At 55.9% G+C, this 13,132-nt stretch overlaps 1 protein-coding gene across 1 annotated transcript in view; it reads left to right on the top strand.

The window, feature by feature from the left end:
* The window catches only part of COL5A3 (collagen type V alpha 3 chain), a 36,970-nt gene that overhangs the window by 21,806 nt on the left and 2,032 nt on the right, over positions 1-13,132 (top strand). The window contains exons 38-65 of the mRNA XM_032396041.1: positions 14-67; positions 198-305; positions 465-554; positions 807-860; positions 1,653-1,760; positions 1,866-1,973; positions 2,060-2,113; positions 2,565-2,618; positions 3,267-3,374; positions 3,449-3,502; positions 3,707-3,760; positions 3,875-3,928; positions 4,064-4,117; positions 4,661-4,768; positions 5,400-5,453; positions 5,624-5,677; positions 5,982-6,035; positions 6,222-6,275; positions 6,446-6,553; positions 6,725-6,778; positions 7,443-7,496; positions 7,686-7,793; positions 8,068-8,121; positions 8,202-8,237; positions 8,672-8,725; positions 9,323-9,539; positions 9,621-9,733; positions 12,078-12,146. Coding sequence (XP_032251932.1) covers positions 14-67; positions 198-305; positions 465-554; positions 807-860; positions 1,653-1,760; positions 1,866-1,973; positions 2,060-2,113; positions 2,565-2,618; positions 3,267-3,374; positions 3,449-3,502; positions 3,707-3,760; positions 3,875-3,928; positions 4,064-4,117; positions 4,661-4,768; positions 5,400-5,453; positions 5,624-5,677; positions 5,982-6,035; positions 6,222-6,275; positions 6,446-6,553; positions 6,725-6,778; positions 7,443-7,496; positions 7,686-7,793; positions 8,068-8,121; positions 8,202-8,237; positions 8,672-8,725; positions 9,323-9,539; positions 9,621-9,733; positions 12,078-12,146 — 2,145 coding nt within the window. The remainder of the gene's footprint in view (positions 1-13; positions 68-197; positions 306-464; positions 555-806; positions 861-1,652; positions 1,761-1,865; positions 1,974-2,059; positions 2,114-2,564; positions 2,619-3,266; positions 3,375-3,448; positions 3,503-3,706; positions 3,761-3,874; positions 3,929-4,063; positions 4,118-4,660; positions 4,769-5,399; positions 5,454-5,623; positions 5,678-5,981; positions 6,036-6,221; positions 6,276-6,445; positions 6,554-6,724; positions 6,779-7,442; positions 7,497-7,685; positions 7,794-8,067; positions 8,122-8,201; positions 8,238-8,671; positions 8,726-9,322; positions 9,540-9,620; positions 9,734-12,077; positions 12,147-13,132) is intronic.

Here is a 13,132-nt window from a genome sequence, read left to right as displayed (position 1 = left end):
ATTTTTCCCCCAGGGCTTCCAAGGTCAGACAGGCCCACCTGGACCAGCTGGTGTCGTGGGTCCTCAGGTCAGAATGGACCCCACAGGTCTTCCCAGTTTTGCACCAGTTGGGAGATATGTGGGGGGAAGCGCATCTCAGACAGCCCCCCCCCAATGCTGGACCACCTCCATTCAAGATAAGCTTCCTTCCTCTTCAGGGAAAGACAGGAGAAGCTGGACCTCTGGGTGAGAGGGGCCCCCCAGGCCCTCCTGGACCTCCCGGTGAACAAGGTCTTCCGGGCCTGGAAGGCAGAGAGGGTGTCAAGGTGAGACCCTGCCCCCTAGGAAATCTCAAAGTTTCCTCAATGGCCCCATGCCACCCCAGGCCTCAGAATCAACCCCATGGGGGAGGGGGCCCAGATTCACAGACTAGGAGGAAACACCCCTTCTCTGGAGCCTGACCTTCCTCCTCTGCCCTCCTACAGGGGGACCTGGGACCACCGGGACCCCTTGGGAAGGAAGGACCACCTGGACCCAGGGGCTTCCCCGGCCCCCAAGGAGCCCCTGGGGACCCAGTGAGTATCCTTTGGAGCCCCCTCCCCCCCACAAATGTACCTGGCTGGGCTGTGAAGCGGAGGCGAGGGGGGCTCTGGGGAGGGACATGGTGGTGGCATTCTGGGGACAACCGTGAAAGTAAAGGAGGGACCTGGAGGAGATAGACCCCTGACCTTCAGTGCCTAGGAAGGAGGGGGGAACTGTGAGCCTCCAGAAGGCAGGACCTGAGCACACCCTTGGGCGTCTCTTGACTGAATCATCTCCTCCCTCAGGGACCTATTGGTTTAAAGGGTGACAAAGGCCCCCTGGGCCCTGTTGGAGCCAACGTAAGTGTAAACCCATCTGCTGGGTGGGGGGCAGGGTGGAAGGGCCTTGGGGCATCTGGGAAGCTGGGCATTGCCATGATTAAGTCCACTATTTTGGGTGTCAAACAGGCCTGGGTCACACGCATGACCTCAGTTTTCGCACCTGTAACATGGCCCCATCCGTGAGATGATCCGTCCCACACTTACTGCATGCCAGACATCAACATATAAAAATCTCCTTTCTCCTGGAGCTTGTATTCTAGTTGAGGAGATAAGGAATCAGTGGTGATGAATAGCACAGAGAAGGGGGAGTAGGGAGAGAGGCGTTGAAATGAGCTGGTCAAGGAAGGCCTCCTGAGAAGGTGACATTTGAGCTAAGACCTGAGGGAGGTGAAGAAGGAGCCATGCGGATATATAAGGGAAGAGTGTTCCAGGCAGCGGGAATAGCATGCGCAAAGGCCCTGGGGCTGGAGTGTGCGCGGCATGTTGGAGGAAATGGTGAGGACTGTGTGGCTGGAAGGAAGAGAGTGAGGGGGTGAGTGGGAGGCAGAGAGGGCAGGAGGTAATGGGGCAGGTTGTGCAGGGCCTGTGTAAGGACGATTTCCCATTTCCTGAGTAAGCTGGAAGCTGTGGAGGGCTGTGAGCAGGGGGACATGTGTGCCCTGACTCAGGTGTCCCTCTGGCCGCTGTGGGGAAGGGAACAGAGTCGATAAGACACCAGTAGCTCCTTAACTCCGTGCCTGGTGGCTTGAAAGGCCTCTATCAGTGAGAACTACTTTGCTATTTTTCCTGACCCTTTACCCCTGTTTTCAGGGCTCCCCTGGGGAGCGGGGGCCACTGGGCCCGGCAGGAGGCATTGGGCTTCCCGGCCAAAGCGGAGGCCCAGGCCCTGTTGGCCCTGCAGGCGAGAAGGGGTCCCCGGTGAGTGCCTGCCCACTACATTCCTCAAGCATCCTCAGGACCCCACATACCAGGACCTTCCCTCTTCCCTGGCCCCTGACATCCCCACTTCCACTCCCCCATCAGGGTGAACGTGGCCCCCCTGGACCCATAGGCAAAGATGGGATCCCAGGGCCCCTGGGGCTTCCTGGACCCCCTGGATCTGTTGGGCCGTCTGGCGAGGATGGGGACAAGGTGAGCGTTCATGGAGAGGGCGGGCCTCGGGGTCTCAGGGTACGGAGAGTCCAAGTTGGTCCTCCCTCATCCCGTTTCCTCTGCAGGGGGAAGTGGGCCCCCCTGGTAGCAAGGGGAACAAAGGCGACAAAGGGGATGCGGTGAGTGTGGGGCCCCAGGGAGGGAAGTGGTCCTGGGGGAAGACAGAGGGATGTGAAGGATGGGGTGGGTAGCTGGGGCCCGAGAGAATGGGAAGGGTGCTGGGGTGTGACCCCCTCCTCTCCCTTTCCTTGGCGGCATCATTCTCTCTGTCTGTGACTCTGCATGGCTCTGAGGCATCGCATCCCCAGCTTCCCCCAGGACTTCAGCCAGAGTGCACAGCGTCTGTGAGCCAGCTCAGTCCCTGGAGGGACTTCTGGGGGAAAGTCCTGTTGGGCCAAGCTCAGGATGATGTCTGTGTCTGATCCTGTCAGTTGATGGCTAGGAACACAGGGCTGTACAGGAAGCAGCTGTTGCTTCCTGGTGGGTGGAGTGGGAGGCAGTGATTGTCATCTTGAGTGCCCTCCTAATCTTGAACTTGAGGTGTTTTTTTGGCTGTGTTCCCTCCACCAGGGCCCACCTGGACCAGTAGGAGTACGGGGTCCTGTGGGACACCCAGGCTCCCCGGTGAGTGCTCCTGGCTTTGTGACCATCCCCTGGATCCCAGATAGGAAGGGACAGGGTTCTCCACCATGACCCAGACCCAAACTCAACCCCAATCCTGATCTACCCCTCCATGCTGACATCCAACAGGAACTCCCCCCAGAATCTGACTCAATCCCAATCTCAACCTGAATCCTGAAGGCCCTCACAGTCCCAGTCTTAACCCAACCCATGACCTTAACCTCAATCCCAACTCAAACTTTACCTTCAAATCTGAACCTTGACCCCATCCTACTCTTAACCCCAACTCTGACCCACCCTCCAATGCTGACCCCAAACCTGAACTCAAACTTTGAATCTGACCTTGGCCCCAACCTTAAACTCAACCCTAAATTCCATCTCAGCCCCATCATGACCTTGACCTCAACTCACCACCCAATGCCCATCTCACCACCCAATACCCATATGAAAATTTTGACTCAACCCTTTACTTAATTCCCAAACTTTGACCCTTAGCCTGCACCCCTCAACGCCAAGTCCAACCCTGACCCTTTCCAAACTTAATCCCAACCCTGACTGTAATTGTTAACCTCAGTCCTGACTTTGACCCTGAGCCTATCTCCAACCCTTGACCCAGACCCTACCTGTGCCCTGCTTCTGTCCTTCTCCCAGGGAGCAGATGGGGCTCAGGGACGCCGGGGACCACCAGGCCTCTTTGGGCAGAAAGGAGATGACGGAGTGAGAGGCTTTGTGGGGATGATTGGCCCTCCTGGCCTGCAGGTGGGTGTCCGAGTTTGGGGGTGTGGCCTCTTTCCCTGCACTCTGTACTCCAATCTTTCTTCTTCTTTCCACAGGGGCTGCCAGGTCCTCCTGGAGAGAAAGGGGAGGTCGGAGACGTAGGGTCCATGGTATGGACAACCTGGGGAAGGTGGGAGGGGGAAGAGGATAGCAGAGTGGTGGTGGCCATTACATCAGTTTTGGGGGGGCGGTGTCACAGGGCACGTTGTCATTTTAAGGTGATGCCGGTCACCAACATTAAGGATGGTGTTTGTGGTTAGTGGTGCCTTTGGGGAGTCATGAGGTCACTGGATGCTATGCTGACTGTCCCACAGGGTCCCCATGGAGCACCAGGGCCTAGGGGTCCCCATGGCCCCAGTGGATCAGAGGTGAGGACTCGGTGGGGGGTGGGGCAGGATGCCTGAGAGGTGGGGTCCTCCATTTCCCGAAAATGGGCTGTTGGGATCCCACAGTCCCACTTCTACCCCTTGCTGTCTCTCCAGGGCCCTCCAGGGCTGCCTGGGGGAGTTGGTCAGCCGGGCGCTGTGGGCGAGAAGGTGAGAGAAAGGGGGCAGGGGGCTGCCTAGGGTGGGGGAGACACAGCCAGTCCTGCTTGGGGGTGGCTGTTCTGGGGAGCTCCTCCCTGTCCTTTGTTATCAGACCTCTCCCTACCCTGACTTTGCCTCCTGCAGGGTGAGCCAGGGGAGGCTGGAGACCCAGGACCCCCAGGAACCCCAGGCATCCCTGTGAGTGACTGTGTCCTATACTCCTGCACCCATCTCAGGGAACCCCTGACCCCTGGGCATCTTGGGGCACCCTGACCTCTGGGCAGGCCTGAGTCAGCCACTGACTCAGGACCTATGGGTATCCCCAGTTATCTTGACGACAGAGTCCTGGAAGGTCTCAGATAGGGCTGCTACATAGAGTTCTTCAGGTTGTACACCTACAGGAGGGTGTGGGGCTGGGGGTGCAGGTGAGGGCTCAGATCCAAGCCATGAACCCGGAGTGGGGGATGAACTTCCCAGAGGGATCCCCTTTCCTAACTCACTCCAGTGTGGCATGTGGGCTAGACCAGCCTTGGTCATGATCTCTGAGCAATTGGACCATCCTGGCCCCTGACTCTGATAAATCCTAGATAACCTTTGACCTCTGACCCTTTGACAGAGGGTCTGGCTCCTCTGACCCCTGGCCCCAGGAAAGTCCCAGACCACCCAGATTCCTGAGTCCAGGGATGCTAACCCTTTGAAGAGTCCAGGCTATTCTGACCTCTGACCTCTGTTTCTGCAAAGGGGCCCAAGGGAGAAATTGGTGAAAAGGGGGACTCAGGCCCATCTGGGGCTGCTGGACCCCCAGGCAAGAAAGGCCCCCCTGGAGAGGATGGAGCCAAAGGGAATGTGGTGAGTCCTGGGAGAGGTGGAGGCAGAGATCGGGGAGGGGCACTTATGTCCACTTGAACCTGCTCCCTAACTTCTATCGAGGGGTTCTTCCTCCAATGTGCTGATTCCCTGAGCAACCCAGAACGTGGCTGAATACTGAACGAATGGATGGTTATACGTCACTGTATGGGGTGCAACTTGCTCCCACACGGAAAGATTCTGAAAGTGTTGGAACCGTTGAGATTGATGCCTGGAGTTGGGGCTGATGTGGGATTTGGCCTTAGGGTGGAGGTTGAGGCCCTCCCGCCATCGTGGTGGGGCTTGGGGTGGGGTGGGAGGGCAGTGAGGAGCTTCAGGGTCTATGGAACCTCAAGTTGGATCTGACCCCTTTTCTGAGGGTCAGGCCTGTCTGTGAGTCCCGAGCTGGGAGTCGCCTGGAGGACAAAGTGAAGTGATGCATGTCACGGGCTTAGCTCAGACCTGTACACATTAGACTCTAGAATGTTCACTCTCCCAGGGTGGGGATTTTGTGTTTTGTTCACTAGCATATCCTCAGCAGTCCAAGCTGTGCTTGGGGGCAGTTCATCTGTCAAATAAATGAATGAATGCCCGATAATTCAGAGAGGTGATTATTCCTCGTTTTGTCTTCCAGGGCCCCACTGGGCTCCCAGGAGATCTAGGACCCCCCGGAGACCCTGGAGTTTCGGTGGGTGTGAGGTGCCCCCTTACAAGCCCCCACATATTCCTAATTCTTTTCCCATCTCCCCACCCTCCACAGACTTGGGCAAGGTCAGTGGAACAAATAACCTTCACGTTGCCCCCCGTTTTCCCCCCCAAATTCTTAAGTGCCTCCATGATCCCTGCCCCCCCCCACAGGGTATCGATGGCTCCCCAGGAGAGAAGGGAGACCCTGGTGATGTCGGGGGACCGGTGAGTGGGGGAGCAGAGGATGTGGTGCTGGTAGAGGGGGGTTGGGTGGGTGAGTGGGTGAACTGGGGTGAACCGGGGGAGTCAGAGGAGTAGGTGGATGAGGTGCCCAGGACCCCTGTAGATGCACTTGCTTCGCCTCTCTGAGGCTTCACCATGAATGTGAGCGGCTTCAAGGAGGAGGTGGGAGATGGCTGGTGTTGGCATGATGTCTGGGGAAGGCTGTCTGGATCAGAGGCATCTTGAAATATAGTCATGCTTGACCAATGTGAGCTAATACTATCCTGCTGCTGTTATATATCTGTAGGGTCCACCTGGGGCTTCTGGGGAACCTGGCCCCCCTGGGCCTCCTGGCAAGAGGGTGAGTGAGACCTGCCTCCTGGCTGTCCTGGCTCCATCCTTGCCCCACCCATCTCCACAGGCCCCCATTCACCTCCATAGGCCCCCCTCACTCCCACAGGTCCCCCTAATCCCCACAGACCCCTATCACCTCAACAGGCCCCCTTTATCCCCAAAGCTCCCCCCCACATACTCTTTCCCTCCTCAGGGTCCTTCAGGCCGCATGGGTCGAGAAGGCAGAGAAGGGGAGAAAGGGGCCAAGGTGAGTACCCCCCACCCAGGGAAGTGTCCCTGTGCTGACACTCGACCAATAGTTGGACCATCAGAATGGGTGTCCCAATACCCTCCTCCTCCCTGATGGTTGTTGACTTGGAGGTCAGGAGAAAGTTTCCCTCTGACTCTTTCTGCTCTTCCCTTGCCCTGGTCTATCAGGGGGAGCCAGGTCCTCATGGACCCCCAGGGATGACAGGCCCAGTGGGGGCTCGAGGGCCCCCCGGACGTGTGGGGCCTGAGGGTCTTCGAGGGATCCCCGGCCCTGTGGTGAGTGGGGCGAGAACAGGGATGGGGTGGGGTGGGATCAGGCCCTCTCTGTGTGCTCCTATCCTATACTTTTTCACCCCAATCTGGAGCGGCTGACCCTGGCCGGGGGGTGGGGGCATCCACACTGAGTTCTGGCTGAGGGCAGCATTGCCATGTTCTGCTTCATCCTAGGGTGAACCAGGCCTCCTGGGACCTCCTGGGCAGATGGGCCCTCCTGGACCCCTGGTAAGAGACTACTTTGTCCCTTATGTCCTGGCACTGAGAACCACACTGGGTGTCCAGAGACCGTCTAGTGACTGTGGGTCTGGTGGTGCAGGCTGGCCCCTCACTGACTATCCATCCGACAGTCTACCCTGACCATCTATACTAACCATCTATTCTGACCACTTATCTTGATGGTCTATACTGACCAACCACACTGACTCTCCATCTTGATGGTCTACCCTGACCAACCACACTGACTCTCCAACTTGATGGTCTACCCTGACCAACCACACTGACTCTCCATCTTGATGGTCTACCCTGACCAACCACACTGACCCTCCATCTTTGTGGTCTACACTGATCATCTACACTGAGCCTCCATCTTGGTGGTTCATACTGACCACAGTGACACTCCATCTTGATAGGCCAAACTGACCATCTATCTTGCTAGTCTACCCTGGCCCCCCACACTGATCCTGACCACTGACCATTCATATTGGCTATGCTCCAACCCCTTCATTATCCCTTGTCATTCCTCCTCTCTCCTGACCATCCTCATGACCCCATTCCTGGTAGTTTCCACTTGAAATCTGGGTAATTTCCTATTTGACTATCCCCTAATCACCACATGAACCTTGAGATTTCATGTTTGAGACTCACTAACTGAGCCTCACCCTTGTTCCAGGGGCCCTCTGGCCTTCCAGGATTGAAGGGGGATGCTGGCCTCAAGGGGGAAAAGGTAAGGATATGTCCTTCCATTATTCTCCCTCCATCTCCTCCACCTTTACCTCCCTCCCGGGCCAGAGGGCTGGCAGGTTGGGGTCTCCTCTGCTCCCACACTCATTACCCCAAGGCTCTAGAAGAAAAATCCACCGGCATCCCCCCCCACCATATTTCTTTCCCCATATGTACCTCTCTTGTCTTCCAGGGCCACATTGGATTAATTGGCCTCATCGGCCCCCCTGGGGAAGCTGGTGAGAAAGGGGATCAGGGATTGCCAGGCGTGCAGGGCCCCCCTGGCCCCCAGGGAGAACCTGTGAGTTCTATCCCAAGTGGGAAGAATGTGTTCAGAGGAAGGGGTGGGTGGGGAGGCAGAACTGGGGCTTATTTGGAGACTGCATGTTTGGGAACTGGGTCTAGAATGATAGGGGTTGTGTCTGGGGAAAATGAGGGGCTCTATCTGGGGATATGCAAGTTGGACGCCGTGTCTGTGGCTTGTTCTTTTGAGGGGACTAGAGGCTTGTCTGGGGGATGTGCCTGGATCATAGGGGTGAACCCCACCAATGATGACCTTGATGTCCTTTCTTTAGGGTCCCCCCGGTCCCATCGGCTCTCTGGGCCACCCTGGGCCCCCAGGCGTGATGGTGAGTAAGAGGGGTTTGTGGGGTGGGGTTACCGTGGTGGGCCAGCTGGGACTCCAGCCCTCCCTGTCTCTACCCCACAGGGTCCTCTGGGACAGAAAGGCTCCAAGGGGTCCCCAGTGAGTATATGCTGTCCCTTGGGCTCCCACATCCCGGCTTCCCGCCCCCTTCAACTTCACCACACCTCAGTGCCTTTGCATTGTTCATTTTTTCAATCAATCATGCGTTCAGCGGATATTTATTCAACACCTACCATTGTATTTTATCAAATCTGAGATGCCATCAATTGTAAGATGCGCCATTATTTTAGAAACTACTATGAACGAGAGCAGTTTTGACAAGGAGACTATGATTTGCCGAAGATGTTAAGATGTTGATTTCAGAGATGTTAAACTATGGAAAGAAAATGTGCGTTTTATCCTTGGTGCTAAACTGTGCATGTCCTTCGCCCAGGGCTGTGTGTGTGCGTGTGCGTGTGTGTGAGTGTGTATGTGTGTTGGCAGGAAGGGGTCTCCATAGACAGAGTTCACTCCCAAGTGACTTCTCCCTACAGGGATCCTTTGGTCCCCGTGGCGATACTGGCCCCCCGGGGCCCCCCGGCCCCCCGGTAAGTTCCCCAGGGAGTATGTTGGAGTGTCCCAGGGGGTTCCCCAGTGCCCAGAACTGGGTGGGGCACACAGCAGGTGTTCAGGGTGTGCAGGTGGGGAGGGAGGTAACTTGAAAGCTGCGGGAGGGTCTGGGCTGTGTTGGGGGTTTAGGGGGACACCCATGGGGGCTCTTTGACTGGGTCTCATCTTGCTTGGCTCTGTCTCCCCCACCATCTCTCTCTCCATCTCTTCATCTCTCCTGGCCTTTTGCTGTCTCTTCCAAATACTTGTTCCCTTGTTTTGTCTGTTTCTCTTCTGCGCGCACTCCCTCTCTCTCTGCTTTCCTTGCCTCACCTGTGGATCTCCCTTTCATTGTGTTATTACTTTGGCTTTTCTCCATCTCTGGGTCTTTCTGTCTCTCCCTCCTGTGTGTCTGTCTCGTCTCTGTCTGCTTCTCCATCTCCCCCGCCCCTTTGTGTATCTCTCTCTCCCCTTTCTTATCGCTCCCCACCCCCTGTGTCTTTCTATCTCCCATCTCTCTCATCTTGGCTTGTCTCTCTTCCTGTCTCTCCTCCTGCGTCTCTGCTCTCCTCCCCTCCATCCCCACCCCTGCTCAGGGTTCCCCAGCTGAGCTGCATGGGCTGCACCGGCGCCGGCGCTCTCTCCCAGGCCCAGGGGCGCTAGAGGCCCCGGAGGGTGGCCTGGAGGAGGTGCTGGCCTCACTCACTTCGCTGGGCTTTGAGCTGGAGCAGATGCGGCGCCCTCCGGGCACGGCTGAGCGCCCGGGCCTCGTGTGCAGTGAGCTGCACCGCAACCACCCGCACCTGCCTGACGGTGAGGTCCCTCCCTGGCCGGGTGGGCAGGAAGCCCGTGGGGTCCCGCCCCCGCTCACTCACCCACCTGGCTCTGCGGCAGGGGAATACTGGATTGACCCCAACCAGGGCTGCGCGAGGGACTCGCTCAGGGTTTTCTGCAACTTCACGGCAGGAGGGGAGACTTGCCTCTATCCTGACAAGAAGTTTGAGATGGTGAGTGCCTGGAGGAGGTGGGGGAGAGAAGGGGCTCCGGAAGCCATCCCCAACCCCCCAGGGCTCCGGAAGCCATCCCCAACCCCCCATCACCAAAGGCTATATCCCGCCTCCCCTCCCTACCCAACGCACATACCAGGCTTTGTCTGGGACCTTACCCTTCCTTCAACCAACATTTATTTATTTATTTATTTTTTAATATTTAAATTTTTTAGTGTTATGTTAATCCCCATACATTACATCATTAGTTTTAGATATAGTGTTCCATGATTCATTGTTTGTGCATAACACCCAGTGCTCCATGCAGAACGTGCCCTCCTCAATACCCATCACCAGGCTAACCCATCCTCCCAACCCCCTCCCCTCTAGAACCCTCAGTTTGTTTTTCAGAGTCCATTGTCTCTCATGGTTCTTCTCCCCCTCCGATTTCCCCCCTTCATTCTTCCCCTCCTGCTACATTCTTCTTCTTCTTTTTTTCTTTCTTAACATATATTGCATTATTTGTTTCAGAGGTACAGATCTGAGATTCAACAGTCTTGCACAGTTCACAGTGCTTACCAGAGCCCATACCCTCCCCAGTGTCCAACACCCAGTCACCCCATCCCTCCCACCCCACCCCCCACTCCAGCAACCCTCAGTTTGTTTCCTGAGATTAAGAATTCCTCATATCAGTGAGGTCATATGATACGTGTCTTTCTCTGTTTGACTTATTTCGCTCAGCATAATACCCTCCAGTTCCATCCACGTCGTTGCAAATGGCAAGATCTTATTCCTTTTGATGGCTGCATAATATTCCATTGTATATATATACCACCTCTTCTTTATCCATTCATCTGTTGATGGACATCTTGGCTCTTTCCACAGTTTGGCTATTGTGGACATTGCTGCTATAAACATCGGGGTGCACGTAGCCTTTCGGGTCCCTACTTCAACCAACATTTATTGAGCACCTGCTGTATGCCAAGTCCTGTGAAGGGCTGGGACTACAGCAGAGAATCAAAAAACAAAACAAAACAAAGCTCTGCTTTTATGGAGCTTACCTTCTATGAGGAAAGATAGACCAAAAAAATCTAGTAAAGAAAGTAGAAATGGTGGCAAACCTTTCAATAGGGTGTATGTGTGCCAGGCTGTTCTAAGCACTTGGCTGCATTAGCACTGAGTCCAGCCACCTGGTGTGGGGTACAGGTGCCATCATCCCCAGAGAGAGAAGCTACGGCCCAGAGAAGTGATGGGATCACCCCAAGGCAGGCTGGCTCCAGAGGCCCAGCCCTTAACCACCACCTCTTGACCTGCTATCTCATAGGCCCACCGACTCATTGCCCTTCAGGCTGTGGGTTGGGAGGTGAGACCACGTGGTTCCCCAGGAACACTGGGGTTCTCTATCAGGGAGCCCTGAGCCTCAGCCTCCCACCTCAAGCACCAGGCTCAGCAGCGTAGGGCCCCGGGCGAGCAGCGCCAGCTCTAGAACCCTGGGTTGGGATAGAGATGGCACCTCAGTTTTTTTCATCTGTAAAATGGGGATCAAGACAGTATCTGCCTCAGGATGGTTGTACAGTTGAGGTGCTGATGCACATGTCAGGAGCGCTGATAAAACACGGACTTGTGGTGCTGTGCTCTCTACGGCCGTAGGACCTGTAGCCAGCCCAGAGCCTGCAGAAATGCATGCTGATGGCCTTCTTATTGCTTTTTGTTATTTTTTGACCGTTCAGAGCCCTGGTTTAGTAGGGCTCTGAACCCCCCCCCCCACCCCCCATGGGAATTTAGACGAGCTCAGACTCCCAAGTCGTGTAGGACTTGACGTCTAAACGGTTGCTGGTACCTGAAGGCTGAGCTGCTCTCACCAGCTCACCTTTGTCCTGCCCAGAGGTGCTGGGGACGGGACTGAGGAATGAATGATCCAGGGTTGGGTTCCCCAGACACAGAGCCTGAGACAAGGATTTGAGGGCAGGTCATTGATTTAGGAGGAGATCTCAGGAGGCACCGGGAGAGCAGAGGAGGGAAGTGAGAGGGGCTGGGGGAGGTGACCAATGCAGATTAAAATGTCACCATTGGGCACTAAAGGCTCAGTTCTACTGGGGGACTTCCAGGACACCTGCAGGAGAGGGAGCCGGGCGTTTATCCCCCAACTCTTATCAGTCATTGGTTGAGGGCTGCCTCAGAGGGCAGGGACCCCCAGTCCCTTGGGCTGCCCGGCACACCAGCCAAGCTCATGTCCGTGGCCAGACAACAGCCCAAGAGTCCTGGTCATACAGGCTGCAGCTTTCAGGGTGGGGAGGTAAACGCAGGGAAGACCTCGCTGGCACCCAGGGCATCTTCTACGCTGACTACCCCCTCCCATCCCCAGGTAAAAATGGCCTCCTGGTCCAGGGAAAAGCCGGGAAACTGGTATAGCACATTCCGTCGAGGGAAGAAGGTGAGTTGCCGGAGGCCGAGGTGGGGGATAGTATGAAAACTGGTGGGAACTGGTGCAGGGGGAGCTGGAGGAAGGGCTCTGAGGGGTGACAGGAGCAGGGAAGACTCAGTCCTGCCTTCATGGTGATTGCAGGCTTGGTGGAGGTGGCAGATTGGGGGTGGGCAGCATCAGATGTGTGATGGAGGAGGCGCCGGGTATGGTGGAAATCCAGAGGTGTGCTGAAAGTACCAGAGGTTTCCTGGTAGCAGTCACAGATCAGCTGAGGCCTGGACAATGAGCTGGGTCAGCAAGTTAGGGAGGACAAGGAAAAGTGTTGCAGACAGAGGGAACAGCATACACGAAGGCCCAGAGTTAAAAGAGGGTCTGCTGAATTTCAAGAGAAAGCCACTTGCTCTGCTCTAGAAAGTGTGAAGGGGAGTGTGGTAAGAAAGGAGGTGGGGGAGGTAGGTGAGGGCTAGGCCTACCTCCCCCAGAAAGACCTGTGAGCAGCAGGGAGCCATGGAATGTGTTTAAGTGAGGGAAGGACCCAAATCTAATCTCTCTGTTAGAAAAGTGCCTCTGGGACTGGTGAGGATGGGGTGGAGGAGACTGGTATGTTGGCCCAAGAGAGTGAAGAGGTAGTCTAGGCTGGAGCTGGTGCTATGGGGGTGGGGAGGAGGGCATGGCTGGGAACATCTAGGAGGGAAGTCAATAGGACCTAGTCATTGCTGAGATGGAGGGTGGGGAGGAGAGTGTTGGTGGGCTGGTGCCTGGGGGGATTCTGAGATAGTAAATGAGAAGAGGAACAGCCTTGTTGGGTGGGGGGAACTTGGGTTCAGTTTGGGATTTGTTTATGTAACACACATGCATATGCTAAGCACCGGAAAGGTAGCAGCAAATAAAACCCAGCTCCTGACTTCATGAAGCTGATACTCCACCAGGAACATAACCAAGGAAACAGGCAGACAATAACCAAAGAAACAAAGTTATAATATAATGTGGGGGTA

The sequence above is a fragment of the Phoca vitulina genome, unplaced genomic scaffold (genome assembly GCF_004348235.1).
Source record: "Phoca vitulina isolate PV1807 unplaced genomic scaffold, GSC_HSeal_1.0 scaffold89, whole genome shotgun sequence".
In the NCBI taxonomy this organism is placed as follows: Eukaryota; Metazoa; Chordata; class Mammalia; order Carnivora; family Phocidae; genus Phoca; species Phoca vitulina.
The sequence above is the reverse complement of the archived record's forward strand: the minus strand, read 5'-3'. Positions and strand labels throughout refer to the sequence as shown.